General features: G+C 39.4%; 1 protein-coding gene across 1 annotated transcript in view; it reads left to right on the forward strand.

Moving 5' to 3' along the window:
* ATP10B (ATPase phospholipid transporting 10B (putative)) overlaps positions 1–21,608 on the forward strand; it is a 170,328-nt gene extending 148,720 nt beyond the window's left edge. The window contains exons 8-23 of the mRNA XM_030957703.1: positions 1,363–1,490; positions 2,604–2,856; positions 3,773–4,002; positions 6,882–7,061; positions 7,632–8,214; positions 8,731–8,837; positions 9,514–9,640; positions 11,128–11,312; positions 13,415–13,727; positions 14,874–14,950; positions 15,502–15,627; positions 16,735–16,935; positions 17,575–17,655; positions 17,763–17,867; positions 18,308–18,495; positions 21,122–21,608. Coding sequence (XP_030813563.1) covers positions 1,363–1,490; positions 2,604–2,856; positions 3,773–4,002; positions 6,882–7,061; positions 7,632–8,214; positions 8,731–8,837; positions 9,514–9,640; positions 11,128–11,312; positions 13,415–13,727; positions 14,874–14,950; positions 15,502–15,627; positions 16,735–16,935; positions 17,575–17,655; positions 17,763–17,867; positions 18,308–18,495; positions 21,122–21,608 — 3,371 coding nt within the window. The remainder of the gene's footprint in view (positions 1–1,362; positions 1,491–2,603; positions 2,857–3,772; positions 4,003–6,881; positions 7,062–7,631; positions 8,215–8,730; positions 8,838–9,513; positions 9,641–11,127; positions 11,313–13,414; positions 13,728–14,873; positions 14,951–15,501; positions 15,628–16,734; positions 16,936–17,574; positions 17,656–17,762; positions 17,868–18,307; positions 18,496–21,121) is intronic.
* The last annotated feature ends 4,400 nt before the right edge of the window (positions 21,609–26,008 follow it).

The following is a 26,008-nucleotide window of genomic DNA, read 5'->3' on the forward strand; positions in this document are numbered from 1 at the left end:
AAATGGGATTTCAGTTTCACAACTGAGATCTGTGTGAGGGAGAAATTTTATTTTCCTTGTTCCCTGGCTGCTGTCATCTGGATTTAGAGACTTGCCTTGTCTGGTGTGTAGGGTGGGGCTCTTGAGTAATAAAGTCCTTCAATTTAAGGTTAAAAGAAGTCTCGGATGAAAACAATCAGCATTTGAAAAATAATTTATCTAGTCAGGTTAAAAAAATATTCATTGTCTAAGTGAAACATGTAAAAGCATAAAAAGTCCATTATATTGCAGCCATCCAAAATATCCAGAGGCTCTGCCATGAGTTGTTGCTTTGCAGCCTTGTTTGAATGTAGGGTTCTAGGAAAAAGTATCACTGGTGGATCAGTTATGAGGATTGTTTTTGCACACAGTAAATTGTATAAATCGGGGTAAGAAGTAGCTTGTAGAGCAGAGTTCTCCTTGTTCAGATGTGACTGTAGTCTGAAGCAGCCAAAGAGCATTGCTGAAATAATTTGAATATTTTTGGCAGCATTTCAGTAGGCAGATGCTGCAAAACAACGGCTTGGTTAACTGCTATTAATGGGAGTTTTATTTGAGCTGGGCTGATAGAGGTTTTTGGCATCTGGACAAATTATGCAATGAGGGAAACCAAGTTGTTTGCCTTAGCTCTGTGGGAAGCTTCTGATGCTGTAAATTTAGTAACCTCCTTGACAAAAGTTTATTTCAATAAGGACAGTATGGAAAGTGGTAAAACAATTGCGATGGGATGCTGTTAAGTCCTGGAACAGAGGCTTTGCTGTAGCAGTGCAATGATACCTGCTGGTATTTAAAACACAGAGGAAGAAGCAGTTTGAGATATGATTTAACTGAAGGAATGTAAAGATGAGTTCCCAGACTGAATTTAGGGGATTTGTCAACACTTAGCAAAGACAGATTGAAATGAAGAATGGTCAGGGAGGATAAGAAATATTTTAGTTTGTCTATATACAAAGATTCTAAGGTTTACTTCTTTGAGAGGAAAAAGTGTCTTCTGCTCTGAGGATTTTTATGGATAGGTGATAGACATGGAGTCTTCCGGGGAAACACAGAGTGAGAAAAGATCTGTGCAGAGCTAAGAGCCATGGGAAACACCTGACAAAGCAGAGGTGAATGGAAATATCCCTGAGTACTCATTTCTCCCTAGCATATCAATTCTGTGCATGTGCTACAGAGCTCTGCAGGTGCTCTGCATTCTCCAAAAGATTTGCAGCATTGCTTGGGGATCACAGTTTTGGAAATGCTCTCTCTGCTTTATTACAGAGCAGTCCATATCTGCACATTTCAGCAGCTTTGTCACTCACTCCACTGCTCAGCCAATTTCAGTCTTGTGTCTCATTCCCACAGGGCATGGCATCTGGACAGGAAAATTTTGGGAGCATCCACCTTATGATGTCCCAGATTGGAATGGCAATTTTGTGGCTCCAGTTCTTGCTGGTTTCTACATGTTCCTGACAATGATAATCCTGTTGCAGGTAAAAGACAAAAACCTCTCTGTTACCTCCAAGGAAGAAGCTACTCAAAATTGAGTATAATCACTAACGAACAATTAATATCAATTAATAGCTGTGCAGTGCCTTCTTAATCCTATTTGAAAATATTGCTCGAAGTGTTTCAAATCAACCAAGTGTGAAATAATGTTTCTTTTTTCCTTTTTATTCTTTCTAACATCATTTTTTTTCTTATTATTGAAACCTCACAAGGATACACTTGTATATTTTAACTCAGAATATCTAGCAGATGCAAAAAAGATATTTACATCCAAATGCCAGCTCTTTTTTTTTTCTGCCTATATCCAGAATTCCAAAATAAGACCACTTAGCAGCTCAGAAAAACAGTGAAACAAAAATTGCCAATTTGCCAGTGGGGAATAATAACTAGGGGAATAATAACTAGATATGGTTCATCTGGTCTAGGAAAGAAGCTAAATTAGAAGTAGGATACTTGTATATCTGAGTGTGATTAAGCCTAATTGGGAAAGAATATTTTATTGGGTAAGGGAAAAAATTACATTTACTTTTCAGATTTCTTGATGTCAGTGCTGAGATTTAAGTGGACAGAATGTCTTTAATATTAACAAAATTTGAATATAGCTTTCAGAGCTGCTCAGAGATTCCTTGGGGGATTATTCTTCATTACTGAAACAGAATATTTGTGCATCTTAAGAATTCATTATTCTTTCAGGGCAAGGAAGCTTGTGGGTAGGAAGTGTTGTGTGCAAAGTAATGGTTTGTGAAACTTTTCTGCACTAAGAATCTGTGCTAGACCATCCTTTCAGAGTTTCAGAAGGGTAAGAGAGAGAATGATCCTATGTCCAGAAAATGTGCTTTGTCAGGGTATCCCATGAAAGACCCACCTTTGAATTTAGTACTCCAGGAATTTAGTCTTATGTTTGCCACTTATCCCTGTTTCTCCATCGCAATTGTGTGCAGGATTTTTTTTTCACCCCTGAATTCATTAATCCTAAAATATGTCTCTAGGAAGAGCTGTTTCTTTGGAAATCATTAATATGCCTGTGCCAGGACATTGCTGATAGAAAGCAGTGAAATTTATCTCACCTCTCACTGAGAATTTAAACTCTTTTTCAGATTTTAATCCCCATATCACTTTATGTGTCAATTGAATTGGTCAAACTGGGCCAAGTCTTCTTAATTCACAATGACATTGACCTGTATGATGAAGAAGCAGATTTGCCCATCCAGTGCCGTGCCCTCACTATTACTGAAGACCTTGGACAGATCCAGTACATCTTCTCAGACAAAACTGGGACACTAACAGAAAACAAAATGGTATTCCGACGCTGTACTGTTGATGGAATTGAGTTTTCCCATCAGGAAAATGGTGAGAGACACTTTTTTATATTTGATTTTTTTTTGTCTGAGCAATTAAATGTCATTAATTTAAATATTAATACCTAAACATACTGAGCCCTCTGATTGAACGTAGGGTTTTGTGGAATAGTCACTTTTTTGTGAGAGACTGCTGTTACAGAGATTCACAAAAGTGAAGGTGTTTTAAATTATTCAGAAGGCAGATGGGAAAGGTTTTCCAGATCCTTCTGCAGGCACCTCCAGGATTTGCCCTGCATTCAAAGAGAACACTTTCATTTCTCAATGAACACCAGACGACCTTTTTTATAAGCTCACAAGCTGATGCTAGTTAATATTTAAACTCACTGGGTCCAAAAGTAATTATTTCTGTGACTGTGTAAACGTACACTTCTGTGTGATATGAAAAATACAGGTACTCATTTCCTGGAGTGGATCCTGGCTGCAGTCCGGGTCTGGAGGAACCTGGCACTTGGTGCTCTGAATTCATGGTGTTGACTCAGGCTCCTTCTTCGTCATCACTTTCATGCTCTGTGTAGTGGAAAGGATCCTGTTAAGCTGGCAAGCAGCTGCCAAAAAGATGTTTGTGTTCTGTGACTGAAAACATTAGCAGATTTGGGAATTACTATATTTCACTCTCCTGTTCCAACTGCAAAAAGCAGCTGAAGAGACGAAACATTAAGAGAAGCCCATAAAAGTGACTGATCACTTTGAAAACACATTTTTATTTTCTTGCAATAATGACAGTGGCAATTGCCAGAAACTGCTGGACAGTGGGCAGTGAAATTTTTCTGGTGATGGCTTTTGTAATGTTTTGGCTTTGGTTTAGTTTTTTTCAGGTTTTTTAACTGATCAAGGAACTCCTCTCAAACAATGAAAAAAAAGAATCAGTGAAGAATCAGAGGTCAGGTTTCATTTTTCTTTTACAGACAGGCGACTGAAAACACAGAGAGAGTTGGATTTAGAGGATTTTGCAAAGCTTCAGCACTTCACTCTTCCTCCCATGAATCTGGAGAGACCAGCCACCTACAAGCCCAGCACCGTGAGGCCTTTGAGGAGGTGCCAGAGCGACCGGGCGCATTCCAAGGGCCACACCAGGAGCAGGTCCGTGGGTCGGCGTGACAGCAGCCAGTCCCAGGTGGCCTTCAGCAGCCCCATTGTGAGTACAGCAGCCTGGGCCAACACCCTCTAACTTATCCCTTCTGCTGCTTTTGGGATGGAAAGCTGTGGGAATCAGAAAGATAAATCTTCACCAACTCAAGAGGGTTTGATTCACAGCCTTAGAGCAGTCTAGATTGATGTGAAAGCAAGGTACACAGACATTGAACAGAGAAATCATCAACTTATGTTTCTATAGAATATGCCTTAAGAAACTGTATTAGACAAGATGATGAAGGGTCATATAGTGTAGTATTGATTTGTGGAACAAACAAACTCCACAACTTCTGTGAAAGTTGTAAAGCCGGTATGTTTATTACAGCGCTGGACACATGTGGGAATCATTCCCCTAAAATGACATGTGTGCCTCTGGGAACTCCAGATCCTTTTTTATCTCCGTCTCAAATACATATGCATGCAATTTCACAATAGGTTCATACATATTCATTCTACTGATTTCGAGTGACATTTGCCGCTAATTCTTCTTTATCAGAAAGAATTCCTGGGTCAGGAGTCAGACCGAACAGCTATGCTTGCAAGCTACAGACTTAATTCAAAGATGTACATTTCACCTAAATCAAAATGGATTTCTACTCTGGAAAATTTCCACTCTGTCTCAGTATTGTGATTTGAATAGAATAAGCTAAGAGTTATAATGGAGCTAGATGTTATAATAGAAACATATATGTGTGCATGTAATAGGACCTTATTGGACAAAAGTATCCACATTGCAGTAGAAAGAAGTAAAGGTGACAGGTTAGAAAAGCAAAACACTCCGTGGCAACTGCTCATTGGATTAGAAAGTTATAAACTGCCTGCAACAAAGAACTTGTGACCATCTTAGACTAAGGCTGACTGCTTGCTGTCTTATAAATCTCATGACCTTTGAGACTGATGTTATCTAAGCAATAAATCATTCTAAGTCTGATTGTGGTCCTGTCCCTTCAATTAATGTGACAACAGCCACAGAGAGCCAACAGGTAGAGAGGAAAAATCCAAATCTTCCTGGAACTAAGAGAGGGAAGGGGGAGACAAAGAATCAGAGTCCTCAATTGGAGAGTGCAGGCTGCAGTCAGGGGGGAGCAGGATCTGTTGCAAATAGGTCTGAAGCTTCCCAAATTCACCCACAGCCTAATTAAAGTCAGACTGTTCTGCTCTTCTTGAAAGTTTTTTAACAGACACTTCAGACAAGACTTTTGTGAACACTAAAAGGTCATACACTCAAAATTAGAATTCCAATTAAAGGCCCAGAAAACTCATCCAAATCTTTTTATTAAAAAAATAGCCTAATAAATGCAGAATTCTCAGAACTCTCTTTGCTGCAGTTGTTATAAGATCCTACTTTACCTCATTCAGCTCTGCTGTCATGTAGTAAGTACCACTCAGAACTCCTACTGTTCTTGGAATATGGGAGTTCTGTAAATTGTTATCCTAGTATTTTCCAGCCCAAACCTCATGAGTTGCTGAGAACATCTCCATGGATTCTTGAGAACCCGTGAGCCATGACTTCTGAGAACTTCTTATAGGTCATGACTATTGAAGGATGATAAAGAAATTTCTTGCCAGTATATTTTCCAATTACATTTTTTACTGCCAGGCCTTTTCTTTTTCTTCTAGAAATAAACATTTTTTTTAATTCACTGTGAAACAATGTCTGAGGAACTAGTATCAAATGCCTCTTTTGTAGAAGAACATTAAGCTGCTGTTATAGAAATAACCAGCCTTAGCTGCTCAAAGGTGTCACTCAAACTGGATAAATTGTTTTAATGCCCTATGACAATTGTGAAAATGGAGACATTTAGATATTGCACAGAGCCTGCCCTGTATGATCTTTAAATGAGACATAGTACTATCCTTTGCCACCCAAGCCAATTCCCTATTAATAAAATGGGAATAATAAATTTTTTGTGTCTGTATAGTTCCTGCCCTTTGGAACTTGCATCACCTCATCTGATGCATTTTTACTCTACTACAAATCTGCAGCATCCTGAGCACTCCTGGTATACAGAGTGTGTTTGTAGACCTATGTGTATGCCAGCAGACAAAAGTTTGTAAGAAAAATCCATTTTTCAACACTGGAACATAATAGAAAATTAACATTTTCTCTCTACCTTTAGGCGTTCTTATGAATTAAGGGAGTGACAGTACATTTCCTTCTAGATTTAATATTTCCAATTAGTAGTGCCTTGCTATTAGAAACATTTAACAAAGATTTTCACTGTCCCATGGTCATCAGGTTTTCATGCCATCAAGTAGAAGAAATGCTATCAAGTTAATGAGAAAACCTTTAAACTGAATGGCACTAGCCATTTTATATTGGCATTTTCACTAACAAAATTGTTAACATCGAAATGGTGGCAAATTTAAATTATTATCATCATTAGTGCTGTTTTATTCAGTTTTATTTTTTGCTTGGTTAGAGTTTTTAATATATGTTCAGGCTGAAAATTCAGATCAGCGCTGTTTTCACTTAATGTGAACAAGAAAATGAGAAAAATTATTCTGATAAATATTGATTTTTTTTTTATTGTTCTGTTTTTAAAACCTGTCTCTGATGCCACAATTAGCCTGTCAATTTTTGATGTTTCCAGAGGAAACTTTTGAGTTCAGAAAGTTGCTGCTGAAGTGAAATGCCCAGTAGTGCATTTTCTGATTTTTAGAAGATCTCAAAAGAAATAAAATTCTGAGATCATCTTCATTTTGAAGATGCACTTCCTTCTAATTATCTAGTTATGCAGCTTTTTGAAAGACATCATCTTTCCATAGATGTTAAGTACAAAAGGCATTTTCTAGGTCTAAATTCAAGAAGTCTATGAAGTTGCTAGTTATTCCTTGAGGACAAGAGTGAATTAAAATAATCCTGAGTAATTTCTCTTCCAGGAAAAGGACGTGACTCCTGATAGCAGGCTGCTGCGGCGAGTGCGAGAAGCTGCCCTCCAGACTGAGAGCTTTTCTCCTTTTATACACATGAAGACTTCCACATCCTTTACTGACTTTTTTCTGGCTCTTGCCATTTGCAACACAGTTCTGGTCTCCACAGCTACTGAGCCAAGACAAAGGGTAATCTAACTTTAAATACATGAGAAAAATGGATCATAGTTCCATTTTACAATGTAGTGTCCAGTGAAAACTGAAGTGGTGAAAAATGGTTTGTTTGAGAGTTGTCTTCTAGTTCCTTTACATTTTCTGTAATGTCTACTGCTTCCATGCCTGTGTATCCCTTCCTAGCTTGTTTTATAATATTTGATGAATAGCTAAGGCTACCACAGGATCTGCACTTTTTTTTTAGATTTTGTATTATATATGCTGTAAGAAGTTTGTTGAACACACTGGGTTTTCTCTGATCTGCCAGGCAATTGACATATCTACAAGGGCTTCATTACATCTTTGCTTCAGAAGCAGAGATACAAATCACCATCAGATTTGGATGCCATCTCTCATATAACTTCTCTATTAAATTCTTCCACCAAAGTGAAATGGCAGGAGACGGGAAAAGGGGAAGTTGCAGTTATTACAGTAATAGTTATTGCTATTGTCATTTAGGTGCAAAAAAGTAGAGAGAGGTTTTGAGAAGGCTCTTGAAGTTCACATTTATTTATTTTTAACCTTTGTTTTTTCTCCTATTTCTAGGTCACAATCCCACCACCAATAAAACCTTCAGGAATCACCCTGGAGAAGATTCATCAGATATTTCAAAGGCTAAAATTAGCAAGCCTCAGTCAATCTTTTTCATCATCTCAGTCTAGCTCACAACTTGGTGCCAGCTTCAGTGCAAAGAGCCCCGAGGAGCCTCTTGCTGTGCTGGAGAGCTGTGACAATGACAACGACGGCTCTGCCAGTGGAGGCCAGCAGCTCCAGGACAAGGGCAGCACAGAGATGGGTACTGCTTCCTTGGAGGAAGTTTTTAGGTCTGCAGCCAGCACTTCTCTGCCAGCAGACTTTTGTTACGAGGCTGAGAGCCCGGACGAGGCAGCTCTGGTCTACGCTGCCCAGGCCTACGGCTTCGTGCTCGTGTCGCGGACGCCCGAGCAGGTCACGGTGCAGCTGCCCCAGGGCACACTCCTGACCTTTGATATCCTCTACACCCTGGGGTTCGACTCAGTCAGGAAAAGGATGTCTGTGGTGGTGAGACACCCTCTAACCAAGGAGATTGTGGTCTACACAAAAGGCGCTGACTCTGTAATAATGGACCTGCTGGACAACTCCTCCACAGGTAATGAGCCAGGGAGCTTTTTCTGTTGTGTCTTCTAACAAGAAGTGTGCTGTGGTCTTTTCTGCATGAAATATTATATCTAGATACTAGGAGTATAAAGAAAGAATAATCTTTCTCTAGTATTATCCTTGGAGATCAGAACTGAGATATTTATTCAACTTCAGAAGTGCTTAGAATATGGAATGGGATAATTAAAATTCACTGATAATACTAACCCCTGGGGATATTGTGTACTCTGCAATAATACTGTCATAAGGGCCTGACCATTGTTTTTCAGGTTGTCAGCAAGAGTGCTGTAATATTAATTTAAAAAAACCACAAGTAAGGTTATCTTAAAGGAAACGGGAATTTTTAACAAGATTTCAGCTTCTGCACAGCCAATACTTTTGAGCTTGTCAAGAACTTGGTATTGCAATGGAATCCACTTTTCTCCAATGTCCACTCTTTTAATCTTAGGCCATTGGATTGAAAATTATCTGTACTTAAAATATGGAATCTTTTCCTTGTGTTTCACAGGTGACATTAGCTCAGACAAGAGACTGAAAAGAATAAAAGAAAGAACACAGAAGCATCTGGACTACTACGCCCATGATGGACTGAGAACCCTGTGCATAGCTAAGAAGGTGGGAGAGCACCAGGTTCTGTCCATGGCAATAGAATTGCTAGAAAAATATAGTGGTTATAATTTTCCTTCAGACAACCAGCCAGATATATCCATCTCTTTGTCCATCTATTTGCCTTGTCTGGAGTCTCTTATTCCTTTTTTTCTTCAATGTGACCAAATGAGTCTCAAAACATTTATCTCTGTTTCTCCTATAGTAACTCAGCTGACCTACTCTATAGTGCTTCCAAGCAAGAAATAGAGTCTGCAGAGCAGCCAACCTTTTTCTCGTTTGCTTTCTCATTCATTTTTTCTCATTCAACTTTCAAAAACCTCGCTCTCAGCCTGAATTAGTGAATTTTAGTGTTATACTTTCATACAGAAGTTGTCACTGTGCAACAAATGGATCGTATTCAAGCTCTGGAGAAATATAGATCAGCCCTCAGAAACTGTGTGCGCCCAGCTAAGCAAGAGTTGTGCGAGCAAGAGTTTCTCTATGCCATATTTTTGAGTCTCAGCTCTAGGTCATCTGTACAAACTGCTTGTTCTTGCAGTTTTCTCTTGGAAAAGTCTGTTATTTTAAAGATGGCACAGTACTTTACCAGTTTGGATACTAGTTAAGTCCCTGTGACCCAGAATGTTGGCATTCCTCTCTTATTTAAATTTCAAATAAACACTGTTTAAATTGTGTTATGCAGGTCTTGAATGAAGATGACTTTCAAAAATGGGCCAATTTTCGTCGGGAGGCAGAAGCTGCAATTGACAACAGAGAGGAGCTGTTAATAGAGACAGCACAGCATCTGGAGACCAAACTCACCCTGCTGGGTAGCTAAAAATAAGAATTGTCATCGCATGAAGTATCACTTGCTCTCCTGTGATAGTCTTGGCAGTATGGCAGACAACAGCTTATACTAATTTATATCTAAAACACTTCCTCTGTGGTTTGGAAATCTCCAGGCTAGGGAGATAAAATCCAGTGACAATGTCTATACAAGTTCTTGTGCATTTTGGGCAGCAGTAACTTTGAAAAAGTTACTTGCAGCTATTGTGTGCCCCGAGCAAAGAACATGCACATCAGCTGTTACTGTGGCTCAGCTGACACAGTAGAGAATGAAGTTCCCACAGTTCAGTCATGCATCCATATCCTTAGATAAACCTATAAAATACCATAAATTAACTTCAGTTTTGAGCATGAATTCTGAGGGAATTTTGGTGATTGAACTGTACTATAAAATCCAGTAACTCGAACATGTAGGTGTTCAGCTACTGAGTTCCTGCTGTTGTTGCATTGTTGTGCTTGCTTTGTGCTCTTTGTAAAAGGATGTTTAGCATTAAAACTTACATTGATTGACATTTCTGCATTATTCATCACCGTCATATCTAACAACATCATTCTGTTAAATTATGGAGCACTTCAGTGCTTTCTGTTCTATTTTGTTTGCAAACATTTTGTTCTTTATGACTTTGATTTTTGGAGTTGTCATTTTTCTTTGACTGCAATTTGTGCCCATACTTTGTTGAATTTCTGTGATTGCAAGTAATAGCTTATATTATGGCTTCTCATAATCTCTGCAGTGATTTAAAAAATTAGAGTAATAATGCTAAATGCCATAAGCAGACCACATAAGAGGTAATGTAGATCTTGTCAGAGTCTGTTACCTTTGGCAATTACTAAGGCTGTCTGTGCTTTCACACTTTAATTTGCAAAAAGTGTTCCCTTAGCCTAAATCAATATCTATCTTTAATGTACCACAGTTACAGCATCTTCAAACTGACCTCTAGTGGAAGGGATAAGGAGTGTTGTAACATTCAGATGGTCATTTCCCAACATCATCAGGATGAATGTTGGCATCTGCTTCTAAGTTTGTGCATGTTCAGAAAGAAAATGTACTGTACTGTTTCTTCTGCCTTTGACGGCTGAAGCATCTGACTTGACAACAGGGACAGCATCCATTTAAACAGTCAAAGTTCATCTTTTCTCATTGCTTTGATGGGACTTAATGCAGCATTTTTAAAATTCATATCCCGTGATTCCTCTGCCAGCACATTGTCATTTTGGATTATTAGGAAGAAATGAAATGCATTGTTCTTGAATGAGCAAAATGAAGAGACAGAACTTGATTGTTGACACATTCAGACCTTAATCCAAATGCAGATCATGTGCATGTTTGTTTGTTGGAAAAAACCTTGGTTCAGGTCTCAATAAGTTCAGCAGCGTGATAGGAAAGCAAAGAGCTTTTTTTAAATGAGAAAATAGCAACTTGATTTTCAATAAAAAGATAATTATTTCTCTTCTTTTCCTACTTGCCCAGGAGCAACAGGGATTGAAGATCGCCTGCAAGATGGAGTACCTGACACGATTGTGTCTCTCCGAGAAGCTGGGATAAAAATTTGGGTGTTGACAGGAGACAAACAGGAGACAGCAGTTAACATTGCATACTCCTGTAAGCTTCTGAACCAAAGGGACACTGTCTTCACCATTAACACTGAAAATAAGGTGAGTAAAGAAAGACAAAATGCACAGAATTTGCTATCTTACCTTTTCTTTGTATCTTGCAGTTTGGCATTCCGTTACTTTAGACCTCACTTAACAAAGAACAGTCAAAAAACCCCGAATAGCATTAGGAGCAGGAGGCACAGTGAGCTCAGCTCTTCCAAGGGCTGGCACAAGGCTGTGGAGGGCAGGCAGGGCTTCCCTGTGTGACCAGACAAGTTACCCATCTGGGTTGTCTCAGCTTTTCTCCCCGGAGAACCAGGGCTACCAAGACAAGCTTGCTTTTCTCAATAAAGCTATTGTGAGGATTGAGTAAATACTCTTAAAATACTGACTGGTTTAGGCAGTAGCATGGAGCAGTGAGATGGGCTGGTTTCTTACTGCCTTTGTCTGCAGCTACTAGCTCTCCAAAGGAGAAAAAGCCCTGTGCAAATACCTGTCTCTTTCAATGTCATGGAAATAGAGGAACACTCAAAGATGATGTGGAATGTGGCACAGAAAACATTCCAAGGTGTAATTCCATTTGAAACACAGATCTGCTTTAACAGGAAGCAGAATGAATACATTTCGGATGGAAATTAGACAGGGCTGGTGCCAGAGCAGAGATGCTACAGGCAGGACCACCCTGGCTCCCAGAAATGCCAGCATGGGCATTTACCCACAACAGCCTCCTTGCCCTGGATCCAGGCTCAGAAACAACCTGCATACACATGGGGACTTTGGGAACTCCCTTGGTTCAGGGGACGCTGGAGTTTCTCCACAATAAGATTTAGTTCCCTCACTTTCAAAATTAAACCAAAGACAAATTCTGAAAGAGGCTCCCAATAGCAGCAGTGAGGGACACAAGTAATATATACAAAGCATTTAACCTGTTAATTTTGCTAGAGTTAGGTCTGGAAGTGGTGTCAGTGGGAAGGGCCTCTCCTTACCCCTGAGCCCAGCAGATTATTCAAACACTGAAAATGAGATAACTTCCAAGAAGGTGCAACATAACTAGGTAGCTTGGCAGATTTGTTTCAAAAGGCAAGTCAAGGCAAACCAGGAATTTCCACTACTGTTTTGGGGTTGTTCACAGAAAGATGACGTTTCTTCAATATTTTTAGGGGTTTTAAGTGTTCATGCTAGGTGCAGGTTTTTATTAGATGACAGAGGTACATTTGATTCCAGAACCTCCCACTTAAATGTAATTTAAATCTTGCAAACATCCTACACATGTACCTTATGCTACATAAAGTGAAAATAACATTATAGAACTGAATCATCACTCAATAAAGCTGACAGAAAAGGCAGAAAGAGGAGTGATTAGCTCCTCAGATATTCAGGGCCACAGAAGGAGGACTTTGAGTACTAAGAGGGAGCAAAATAACTTTGATATCATTTTGGATTTTCTCTGATAGTGATATGCCAACTTAGGAGATCTGGATGGGAGAGGTGAGAGTTTTCCCCTTAAATCTATTTCTACCTAGTACTAAGTCAATTCCAGTTGTTGGCATCTAAAAGGGGACTTGATCCAACATGAAGCAGATTTGCTAAGACAGAAGGACTTTGTGCTTGAGGTACAGTGCTTGAAAATATTAAGTTTTATTTCTGTTTCTAATAGTGACACACACCTGATATGTGACTTAGAAAAGACTTAACTCTGAAAGTTACTGGGTAATTTTGAAAATGTGAACCTCTTGCTTCTCTTACCACAGTTTATTTTTTGTGGAAGCCAATGCTGCAAGATCTCACATCATTCATATCAGAACTAGATTTTTCAATCTCCTTAAAATAAGATTTTTTCTTTTTAATTTCTGAACTTTCAACATAAATGCCCACATGCCTTCCTGATGTAAAGATTATTATATTTTCTTTTAGAATAATTCCTTACCTCAGTTAACTGGCTGATAAAATGTGCAGTGTTTTCACTGAGGGATTGGATGGTGTCATATTGAAATAATCTCCAATCAGATGAATCACTGCATTTCTCAGTAAATTTCCCCTAATGTTTATCTGATAGGCTTAAACCTTCTGGCATGATTATACAAACATACATTTGGCAAGGTGCTGTGCTGTAGAGGGAGATGGAGATAACTATTTCTAGAACCACGTCTGTTTTCTCACAGGAAACTTGTGAATCTCTCTTGAATTTAACCCTGGAAGAGGTGAAGAAGAACTACGAGTGCGACAAACCACGGAGGAAGTTTTTTGGCATCATCCCAACACCACTGCCAGCCCCTGAGGCACCCAGCCCCGAGTTTGGGCTGGTGCTGGATGGGAGGACGCTGACCATCATCTTCCAGGGAGGTTTGGAGGAGAAGCTCCTGGAGCTGGCGCGGCACTGCCGCTCCGTGCTCTGCTGCCGCTCCACCCCCCTGCAGAAGAGCATGGTGGTCAAGCTGGTCCGGAGGCAGCTGAAAGCCATGACCCTCTCCATAGGTACCTCCTGAATCCTACCTACCTACTCTGCATCTCACAGGGACATGGAAGGCAGGTTCTTTCTTAGAGAGAAATGTGGGGGATATATTTTTTATATATTTTTGTGCCTCGGGTAGAGGCGGTGAGGAAACAGCATTGATTAATCTGTCCTGGTCAAAGCACATATGAAAGTCCTACCTCAGGTTTCATGAAGCAAATCTGCCTCCCTTTAAACAGGCTGAAGGCACTACAAATTCAGAATCTCCCAGAAGTCCCCTTCATGCACATCAGTACAAACACATGCACATATTACCTCCAAAACATCCTTGTTTTGGGCCTGGAAATCACTCATCATTAGTCATTATTTTATCTTTTCATGAAGCCCTTCTTCTGTCAGATTTTCCCTGGTGAAAACAGAATTATCTCCAGAGTGGTATTAAGTACTGACTCATTTGCCTTTTACCTCCAAATATTGTGAAATGCTTTGAGTTTCCTTCCACACTTTTAGTAAGTGATGCCACTAAAATCCTTGATGAATTGATTTAGATAACTCCAGACTAAACAAATACACCTCTGTGGACAAAACAGAAAAGGAAAGTCTATTGTATTTTTGAAATATTACTTTGCCTTTCAGTTCAAACCATAAGCTTTCAGCCTTCTGCTTCATTTACTTTACCAACTAACCTAATTTGCAATCTCCATATTGCAAGCAATAAGCATGGCTGTTCTTTCCCTGGAAATTTGGTTACATACTTAACATATTGCTGTGAGTTGAAATGAGCAAAATAATTCTTGAAATGGGCTTGTTATGTTGTCATCTGCAATCAAATTTGTCATAGATTCAGAGAATTCAGTGAAATAGGGTGTTGCAAAACATGTTCCTGAGCATATGGATTTGGCCAAGCAGAAACACAAAATGATGCTGACATAAATGGTGTTGGGGTTGCTGTGTCACCACCCAGCTGGATTTTGCTCTGGTGGAGCCAGGGAAGGAGGGAGACCAAGACCAGAGCCTTGATGTTTTGCTTGATGCCACGCATCAGTTCTCCTGATCAATCTGCATGGTAGTACAGAATATTTGAAATAACCAGATGAGATTATTTCCTTCTTCTGATGGGGGCAGCCTTTCTTGCATTGTTATTGTTCCCTCCTCTCTTCCCACTCTAGGGGATGGTGCAAACGACGTAAGTATGATTCAAGCAGCTGATGTTGGAATTGGAATATCTGGCCAAGAAGGCATGCAGGTATCCTCTCAGTTTCTTTCCTCTTTTGTCAGGTAGTCCCTTAAGGCGTAATAAGTTTCATAGCAGCCCTATATTCTCAAGTGTCATCTTAAAAATGCAAGTTGGCATCATAAATTAATATGCAGTTTGTAATTATGGGTTCAGCCACAAATAAAAAAGAGCATTTTGAGCCAAAAAATTATGATGTGAGGACAAACCTGTGTTTGCTCATGAGACTGGAAAATTAGCAGATGTCTGCCCAGTGTTAGGTGAGCATCTGGTTTCTGAATCTTCTCAGCTGCTGCATTTCCAGGTTTACAGGTTTTGTGGATTCTCTTCCACAGTCTTCTGCCCTGTATCCTTTCCCACACATCCCCCTTCCTTATTCTCCTTAAATGGAGAGCTCTGCAGAGATAGAAAGTTCCAACTATGTTCTTAAGGGTCAATTTGTTGGTTTGTTTCTTTTACAGTATTCAATAGTAGGAAATTACTTCAATGTCTATGTTCAAATTTCATTACATAGTGTGTGAAAAGGATGTATTGTAAATTACCTTCTATTCCTCTTCCCAAAGGCTGTGATGGCCAGTGACTTTGCAATATCCCGATTTAAGCATCTCAAAAAGCTCCTTCTTGTCCATGGACATTGGTGCTATGCTCGCCTGGCAAAGATGGTGATTTACTTTTTCTACAAAAATGTGGTAAGATGATTAAAATTATTAAGTTTTCATCCTAGCAAAGGTTAATTCCAGTTCTGAGGGTTTTCTTGGTTGTTTGTTTTTGGTTTTTGCAGGTTATACTCTTACTTTTTATGAAGCCACAGTTTGTGTTTCTTCACTTTGCAAGTTTATAGTATGCTCCTTCCTTCTTAGCAAGGTGCTGCATAGAGCGTTGAGAAAAATACAGGCTCTAAATATATTTTGAAATAGCATTATTCCAGAGGGAAAAAGGACTCAAGGCTTAGTAACTTTATATGGTAGCACAAGAAACTTTATTAATAATACCCATGAGCCTCAAAATAAAATTTGCATGAGGGAGATCAGATTATTAGCACTCGAATGTAGATGAGTGTGTACTAAGAACTGCCTGCCTTGAAACTTGTGAATTTTTATAGGAACCACTTGCAAGTAATGATGCATTCATATCTGTCATTTTTATTAAAAATTTAATGTATATGCAAATGATCTATGCATTGAAGTATGATATAAAGTGGAAAAAATGAAGTAATTCAGTTTCTACAAGACTGGGAAAACAAGTCCATTTGACATGAAATAGGCTCTGAGCATGAAAGGTTTTTTACCTAGAATGTTTTTTTGTAAAGTTTTTAATAATTTTCAATAAGGATTGCTTCTTATTACTGTTAAAATTTGTAGTGGAAATGAACACTTTGCTTTTTTTGACTGGACATCCTTTTAGAGTTCAAAGGCTATTTATTTGCAATGTGAAATAGTTTTCCAGACTAGGATGCTGCTGTTCTTTAATCTCCCCCATAGCATTAGGGAGCAGCACGCCTTTGATTCCACATGGACAACAAGATTCCAAAAGGATTCGAAAATCTGGTGCTCAGGGCTGTGAACAGTTCACTTAATTATTCTCTGATATGTTCTTAAAGAACCCTAATGGCTTTTAAAAAGCTCTACCACAGTGGGTCACTGTGAAACTGACCCTTAAGATATATTGCTTTATGGAATGAAGTGCAGTGCCTTTAGCCAAAATCCTGTCCTGTGAGGAGGCTCTGTTAATAACCAGTGTCTCAGTAAACACCACAGGTGTAACTACTGTGTTTGTTTGTCTGTGCTTCTCCCCAGTGCTACGTCAACCTGCTCTTCTGGTACCAGTTCTTCTGTGGCTTCTCAGGTAGCACCATGGTAGATTACTGGCAGATGATTTTTTTCAACCTCTTCTTCACCTCAGTGCCCCCTCTTCTCTTTGGAGCCCTTGACAAAGATGTTTCTGCAGAAACGCTCCTACGTCTGCCTGAGCTGTACAGGAATGGGCAAAATTCAGAGGTATGTCATGACTGCTGAAATAACTGCTTGATAACCCAAAGGACCACAGTGTTGTTTTTGTTTTTTTTTTTTTTTTGTTTTGTTTTTTTTTTTTTTTTTTTTTTTGTAGAGGAATGAGGGAAGGAAGAAAAGAGTTTAGACTTACTTGGAATGTTGAAACAACGGGGGCCCAATCTTCTGTCTCTCCAGTAATGCATTCTGCTCCATGGGAGCTGTGACACCATAGGTCACTAGGTACATTTAAATATGGCAAATAGACAAATTAAAATGGCACAAAATAAGTGTTGCATTAGAAGAAAGGATTTTTGACCAATTTTATAACTCTAGAAAGAGCTTGGATAAAGAATTTGAGGAATAACATCCATTGTGACGAGATGTGACATTGGCAAAATTTGGCTTTTAATACTCTTGGTAGACTTGGTAATATTCCTAAGGTCTGTCTTTACTTAACAGAGATAAAATGCCTGTTTAGAGATAAGCCTTTGGTTTAATCAGCTGCTCAGGAAGTATTTATTCATAGAAAGAGACCAGTTAGCAATAATTAGTAGTGTGAATGGAAGACAAACAGCAATTATGTTTGCAGGACAGGCTAGAGACGTATATCCCATCATAATGACTGTTATCTGTAAACTCCTGCAGATATACAACCTGTCAGCTTTTATTATTACAATGTTGGATGCCTTCTATCAAAGCCTCATTTGCTTCTTCGTCCCCTATTTGGTAAGTAACAGGCTTATTAATATTCTCACTCTCCTGTCCTCCTTAGAAGTAGTAAATTCAGTTCTGAATAGTCAGGGCTCACCAGAGTCTCTCTGCCTGTTTTGTAGACGTACAAAGACTCTGACATAGATGTGTTTTCCTTTGGAAACCCCATCAACACCATCTCCCTCCTGACCATTCTCTTGCACCAGGCTCTAGAAATGAAAACATGGGTATGTATTTGACCTGTCCTGTTCACAGCACTGGTTTGGGGTTTTTTTTGTGAATGTTGCATCTTGTGTAGGCACAGAATTCTCTTTCAGACTCATCTACCTGAATTCTGGGTCACAAAAGGTAAGTAGCAGATGCACTAAGATTTCACAAAGTGCCAGAATTTTTTAGTAGCCCCAGGTAAATACCTTCATGTGCACAATGACAGAATTTGTTTCTACCATGCCTTTGGACAGGAGAGTACCAAATACTTGCATACCTCAATATATGAGGAAGTGTTACCTGGAGAACTGTATTCACTGCTGTTCTCTAAATTACTTTCTGGCTATTTCTCCTACTGCATATTTCAGTAAAATGCACTGTTAGATGCAGTCTTCCAAGCTGCCTTTGTCTCCTGTCTCACACCCAGTCAGGGTCTCACTGGCATCCCTTGTGCTTGCAGACCGTGTTGCAGCTGGTGACAATGCTCTGCAGTGTGGCTTTGTACCTCATCTTCTCTCTCATCTACAATGCTGCCTGCCTGCTCTGCAGCCCCCCCACCAACCCTTACTGGATCATGGAGAGGCAGCTCAAGGACCCCACCTTCTATTTATTGTGCCTCATCACCCCTGTCATCGCGCTCTTACCAAGGTTTGAATGTTCTCCTGTTTTCCTTTTGTGGGTTTGCAGACATGGGAGTGAAGAAACAACAGTGATGTGTACAGATATGTGATGTGTCAGACACGTGCTGCACAGGGATAATTGATCAGAGTGGAAGTCGGATGCCTGAGTTCAGCCTTCCAGTTCATGAACCATTCATTTATTCAGTTATATAACCCTAGATCAGTCACTATATATCTTCTACTTTTTCCACCAGGAAAACCTTTCTTTTTGGGGTGCATCAAAATTTACCAGTACAGGTCTGCTACATAATTATTCACTGTCATAACCACAATGTTGTTGAGCAGATCAAGATTATAAACAAATCTTTGAAATATTCCTGTATGTTTGAGAGTTACTAAATATATTCTTGGTTTTAAGTACATTATGATGCATTACTAAGCTGAATTTAAGGGCATTTCTTTATGAAAAATATTCATTGCATCCAGAATTTTAGTTTAACTTTGTATTGCAAAAACCAGATATGTTAAAGATAACTTTAATTGAGACTGGATAATATTTGGAGAGGGATCGTTATTGAGATGTGTTGCTGAAAAAATGGTTTAAAAAACAGAATTATTCTGTTCCCATATACGTATGGGAACATGACTACTTTTGGTGTTCAATACATTACTAATTCTTAAAGCAGGTACGTTTTGAGTTGCACCATTTGTTTCAAATATTTATTTGTTATTTGCTTGGACATTGAAAGAAATGGGTTGGTTTGACTATCTTGCTGGTTTCCTTCTCATCCTAATTCCCATGAAGTAATGCAGCACACTGGTATTACAAAATTCAGGACAATATTTTTAGTATCTGTTTTGTAAGTGCTTTAAGGCATTAGAATCTGAGCCTTAACTTTGACTGAAAAGGAACTTTTAAGGAATAGATGGTGTTTTTCTTCAAACTATTATTATTTTCCTATTTGAGTTGAGAAGCTCTTGTGATTTTTATGTTATATAATATAAGTTCAGATCAGAATAAACAACACAATTCAGTAAGGTCTCATGTCTTCTAGGCAGGGCATCCTTTTCCAGTCTGTTTTGCTCCTGCATGACTTTTGTTTTCCTATCAGCCCCCATTCACAGTGACATTTTTGACCCTGAGCTTTCTGCCGAGAGCTGCATCAAGCATCATGTGCTTAGAGAGCTCGTGTCTCCATCTTGGGAATTCAGTGCATTTAAGATCCTTGCTGCCTCAGCAGGTTACTGATGTTAAGGGTTATATATTCATATCCTCAAATCTGGACAACTGCTATTCCTTCATATTGGTACCCCAGATTATTTTCTGCACACTCCTTTATGTGCAGAATATCCAGGGCCTGTTCCTACTCCAACTGAGCTGTGCCAGCAGACCACAGCAGTGGTGAAACCACCCTTTGCTAAAATGCACTACATTTTAACTTCCATTCCATGGTCCATTGCACTGTGCTGCCTGCTCCTTACCTCCTCACTAGGTGTCTGGAGGTTCTGGGTTCCTTCTAACAGGTTTTTTAAAAATAATTGCTCTCCTGGGTTCTTCCCCTCAGTGCTGCCTTTTGTCTGGCCTGCAGCACCCAGGGGGAGGCTTGGCCCGTGCCCTGCCTGGCCTCACACCCTGCAGGGCTGTGGGAGGGCAGGAGCAAGTGAGAGCAGTTTACAGGATGGGAGACACAGTTGCCCATTCCTTCTCTGTCATCCTGTCTGGTTTACCTGGAACTTGCACAAAAGAGACAGAAAATGAGCTGAGGGGAAAGACACAGGAGGTTTTGACCCACAGCAGATCTACACAGAAAGTCTTGGGCTCTCCCATGCTCTTCCCTTCCTGAGCAGACCCGAGATTCTGTTGGGATTGACCAGCCTGAGCACAGGCACAGCAAATAAACTTTATCCACTCCTGCTTCTGCAAGCCCGAGAAATCCATTGCCTTAAAAGCCCTTTCTGTACTGTTGCTTGTTAGCCTTTCAATCTTGTAAATCTTGTTTATAGATACATTGAGCAGCAGGATGTGAGGATGGCACCTTTCAAAAGGTGTCCGAGTACCCATGTTTGTTATAAAATATATGTTGAAGGTCAAATCCTAATAAAAAGATGCCATGAAAGAGACTTTGATTTTCACACAAAGCTGACATGGCATGGAGAAAGGATGTATGCAATCTCACAGCACACAGTATTTAGTTACATAATTTCTCTGTCCTGCAAAGGGCAGAGATGACATTTCTGTTGCTGCTTTCTGAAAAAATCCAAAAGCTGAGGTTTTTAACTTCAGTTTTTCTCTTATCTAACAAATTAAGATCTCTTCTTTAGTCTATTTTAGCAGTATAAATGCAACTTCCATATTTTCAAATATTGCATCTCTTGAGGTTTTTTTTCTATTTTTCTTCACTGTTCAGCAAACAAGTAGTTATAAATGCAAAAAAAATTATAATATATACATATAGTTGCCTCTACACAGGTCAAGCTAAATATAGAGTAACATGTTGTGTTAAGATCCAGGAGTAACTTTCATCTGCCAGGTATAAGGTGTCTACCAGATATCTGTAAAGAATGAAAAATTAGTATTTGTATTTGGGATATGTGATGTAGATTATGGAATCAGCCCACTGATTAAAAAATCCATTCCCTTCATCCTTCATCAGGTTCTTTATTTTTGCTCTACGAGGAACTCTTGGAGCATCTCTTGTTCTGAAAGCACAGCAGATAGAAAAACTTCCCAAGGAGCAACAGGACCTTGAAATCCAGAAACTAAGATCAAGAAAAGAAGCTACTTCTAGTGCACCTGTGGCCTCACCTGCATCTAATGATGACCTTGACCAAAGCATCAGCCACTTATGTGTGTCACCATTTCTACATCCAGCAGCAGCCTTGTCTCCCAGGGACACAGAAAATCAGGGAGTTTCTGCCTCTAATCCTCTCGGGAGAAGGACATATGAGGAAGGCTATTACTTCTTTAACAGGTGGGCAGAGGAAGAATCTGCTGCTACTGATTCTTCAGCAGGGCCTTCCTCTGGCCATCATCCCCTTGTAGCCAGCAGGGAAACAGCTCCTGGGCAGGATGGTAAAGATTATCTCAAAAACTTTAATTACGGAAGCCACCGGCGGTCAGTGAGCTCAGTGACACTCTGAGGAAACGTTCAGAAAAGGAACCCACAGCCCATGTGGAGGAGGACTCAACAGGGAAAATAAAAATGTTTATGCTCAGCCATTATTCTCACTAGAAATGGAGAGAGAGGCAGCTGGAGTAGTGCAATAGCAACTCCAATATGCAACATTAGCTGAATGCATCATTGTCTGGGTTTATCAGTACATTACTTTTTGATCTTCCTGGTTTGGTCATGTCACAGGAACATTACGTGAGCATCATGCAGTTGCTGAGAATTGCACAATTACTTTCTTTCAACAGATATTTTTGTATCATATTAATAGGGAATACTTGTGAAGTTTCAATGTCATTATTATTATGCTATTGAGTTAATAGAAAGAGAATCCATTCTTTATTAAATCAACTCTTAAAGCAACACATCCCACTCTAGATTTTTACTATCAAAGTCTTAAAAAGAGCTTAGTAACTTAAAAATTATAACTCTGCATGAAAAATTACTACCTGCAGATACTAAAGGTACTGCAGAATAATAGCAATGGAGAGACATTAGAGAATGTCCCAGGTTTTAATATATGTTCTTTACACATACAACAATATCAGCTCTACAGCCTGTGTTCCCTGAAGAGTAAGTTTTTTATGCAGATAGCAGATTGACCTGATAATGTTAAGGAAAGGACAAATGGGCTTATAAAGATGAAGAATACAAATACTGAACTACATAAACTGTAAAGACAACTCGATGGTAAGAGGAGTCGTCTTCCTCATACCTACAGAAGTAGACAGATATAACAAGTCACATTCAAGGATTTATGTCCGAGAATTCTTAAGTTATCCCTGATTTTTCCTCCAGAAATTCAGTTTCTTATCTCAGTTTCCTATATTGTTATGTGGTGCTGCTGCATTGAATCAGGTATGAATCATGCTCCTTCCCACAGTGGGTCACATTCATTAGTTGATGGATCTCAATAATGGAGATTTTGACAAGCCATATACAAAGGTCCCTAATCACACTGTAGTAAGTACATGGTGTAAAATGACCAAAATATGCATAATATGTTATCCCTTTCTTGGTATCTCAGGGCAAAAAGATGCAGAAGAAAACCGTAAGATGTCACCATCATAACTACTTATTGCAATGCAATGAAAGGTGACTGATATTTCTTATAGAAATGTTGACTAGTAAGACCATTTCCCAAGGTTTTCTTCACAATGTGGGATGAAATCTTACCTAGGTTACAATTCAAACCATCTGTACTTTTGTGAATTTAATAGGTTTTTAGCCTTTTTATACATGCTGTGTTTAGCTATTTACTACCTGTGACAACATGTGATCTTTCTAATAACCTATTTAGCAAATGCTAATTTAACTTCTGTATGTTATAATAATTACTGTAGCTAGTCTTCAAGTTCTTACTTCAAAACAACTCAGACAAAATTGAGTAGCATATCTCCCACTGGGATTTCTGGTAGCCAGAGCAAGATCATATGTAAGAACTCCTCTTGTTAGAGTATTAATTGTCAGCAATTAAACAATTCAGTAAGAGATTTTTTGCTTGATGAGCAAAGTGAAGGAAAATAGGTATAGATGAGATTATTGTTAATGGAGGATGATTGCTCAAATGTTTGCTCACTAGCTGGGAATAGACCTGGGGCAGCAAGGCTAAAGAGAAATCTTTTACCATTCACAGCTTATTTTTCACATTAAATGATCCATTTCCTTTAAGCTTACAGAAGATGTCAATTGCTTACACATTGCACTAAAAATTTGAAGCGTTTTATAGAAATAAGTGTGATAAGGTCATGCCTTGCTGTGCTGTTGAGAGGACAAAAACAGAGGTGAAGGAGTGCTTTTCCTACTGTCACCCCTGAGCGGCAAACTCCTGTTTCCAGAGGCTGCTCCTCTGCAACCCTTATCAGAAGAGCTGGGTGACAAATGTGTCTGAATGTGCACAGGGCTAGACAGGAGATGTTTAACCAATTCTGTAAGACTTCCTGAACTGACTGCCAGTTGTATGCCTTTCCTTTGAAATTGAAAGCCAAGAATTAATCTCATGTTTTCTCATCAGTCTCTGCAAAATGGTTCTACCATGCATTTTGCCCTGGCTCGGGGTTAGAAATAGCATAGAGGGGAGGGAAAACAGGATTGATTAGGAGCTCCAACAAAATAACCAATAAAAGCTATTTAGTGATGTATATCCTGCTGTGTCTGGGAATAAAAGAAGTGGAAGAAGAGTCATTTTCTAAGTATTTTCTAAGCTGTAACCAAAAATAGTTATGTTGGTTAAAAGAAATAACTAAATAATCCAATTTTGCATGGGTGCAATTTTGCATGCCTTAAATAATTCTGTAGCTAAACATACAGACTGATAATTCTATTGTGTGGTAGATTGCCACAAATGGTCCAACGGATGAATTTATCTGGAGAGTTTGCAACATAGAGGAAAACCACCCCTTCATTTCCCTTGATCCTTGAGGAAAGAGAGAGCTGAAATAAACAGAAAAGAAAGGCAGCACCATGCAAGGCTTGACCTCTGCATTGCAGCTGGCTCCAGAGCTTTCTGTGTGTCCCCTCCTGGGTGACAATGCTGCCAGCGATCCTCTGAAGCAGATGTTGCCTCAGTTTGGACCCACAATAACTGCTAACAGTGTGATCTTTCTTCTGCTCCTGGCTGTGCACTTACCATGAACTATCTCATGTTAAAAAAAATGTTGAACAGGCACTTACTTCCCTTTGATCCTGCGGTAAATTAGCTGAGACTATCCATCCTTTGGGGATGTAAGATCAAGAGAAAAAACTTTCTTTTCCAGCAAAAACGAGCCTCCAGCAAGACAGATAGTCTCCTAAGGAATTTCTTTGGAAGAAGGGAAGTGTATTTACTAAATGGGTTATTCAGACCTAACTGGATTTCCAAGGTAGCTTTATTTATTTATTTCAAGACATATTTAATAATACTGTCAAGGTCCATGTTCCATTAATTCTAATGTGAATGCTTCATAACGGAACAGGTGTCTCATTTTTAATGTATCCTCCGGTGATATTGAATATTTCATATGCTTGGATAATAAACAAATTAATTGAGAGAATGTGTGAAATTACTGCATTCTTTTTATTCTTGTCTGTGATGTTATTTTGATGATTCTGCATATGGAGCAGTGAGCTATACATAGCTTTACCTAATGAAAAAGAGGAGGTGACATCTCACACAGAGGTGAGCAGGAACTGGCCTGCCAGGTCTGTTGGAGGTCATAGATGGAGTCCCCTTCTGCTTGCAGTGGCCAGTGAAGAGCTCCCCCTCATGTTCTCAGAACAGGCAGATTCTGGGCTCTTTTAACACAACATGCAGGCAGTGCAAACACATAAACGCCTTGTTCATGTCTGTCTCAATACAGCCAGCTGGAGATGTCTCTGGCATTACTGCTGATTATCTGCTGCAAGTCAGCAATAACTGTGCAGTGTAAAACCCAGACCTATTCAGGTGTGAGAGAGGAAGGATTCCAGCTTGTTCTCTTTCCTTACGTATCTCACTTTTAATACTCTGTGGAGATGGGTTCTCTGCTGAAGTACAGTGAGCAGCTACTTTTCCCAAAGATGAATTGCATTTACTTTCCCACGCTGTTGGCTGATGCTGAAATGTTTAATTCATTTGTTTGGCTGTAGTTTGAGGTATGAGTACAGAGCTATTAACTTTAGGGGTAAGGTGACTGCAGGCAGGATGTGGCATGATTAGATACTTGTAAGCAGCACTGATGAGTAAAAATATAAACGTGGAGACAAGAGGCTCTTGGAGATAATGATCACAGAGGGTGGGATTTAAAGAGAAGACCCAATAATACTGAAGAGCTTTTGACATTGCCAGGGACTGGAACTTGCTGCAATTATCAGTACATGAGACAACTGCAAACAGAACTTGCTGTCTGGCTCTTTAATATAACACCAGTTTGTGCTCATTTACATGAAAAAAGTTGAGACTGAATAGAGCCTGAATCATTATTTTTCAAAAAAGATCTGAGGATCTGTTGTCTGAAGGCATAGAAGGCAACAGTTATTCCCCCACATTCCCAGTGCAGCTACTGAAGGATGCTTCCACATCCAGCCACACTTTCCCTGTTAGTGCCCAGAGAACTGGTGTGCTTATCATGTTCTGCAGCAGGAGAGCACAGCTCTATAAATTAACAACATAAATGACAAAAGGGTCAAGTTTTGGCTCACAGAGACAAAATTTTGACCTTCACAGAAACCACTGTCATGCTGCTGCTTTCTTGTACTCATTATTATTGGACAACACCATAAAGCTGAGACAAAAATTTAATGGAACTGGGAGGGGAAGCAGTAAAAATATTTGCAATAAGTAGACAATCCAGTGGAAGAAGAGTCTAAACAGAGATGGTTCCTGCCTTTTGTATTCCTCTTTATTTTACTAAC

This window comes from Camarhynchus parvulus, chromosome 13, assembly GCF_901933205.1.
Source record: "Camarhynchus parvulus chromosome 13, STF_HiC, whole genome shotgun sequence".
Taxonomy (NCBI): Eukaryota; Metazoa; Chordata; class Aves; order Passeriformes; family Thraupidae; genus Camarhynchus; species Camarhynchus parvulus.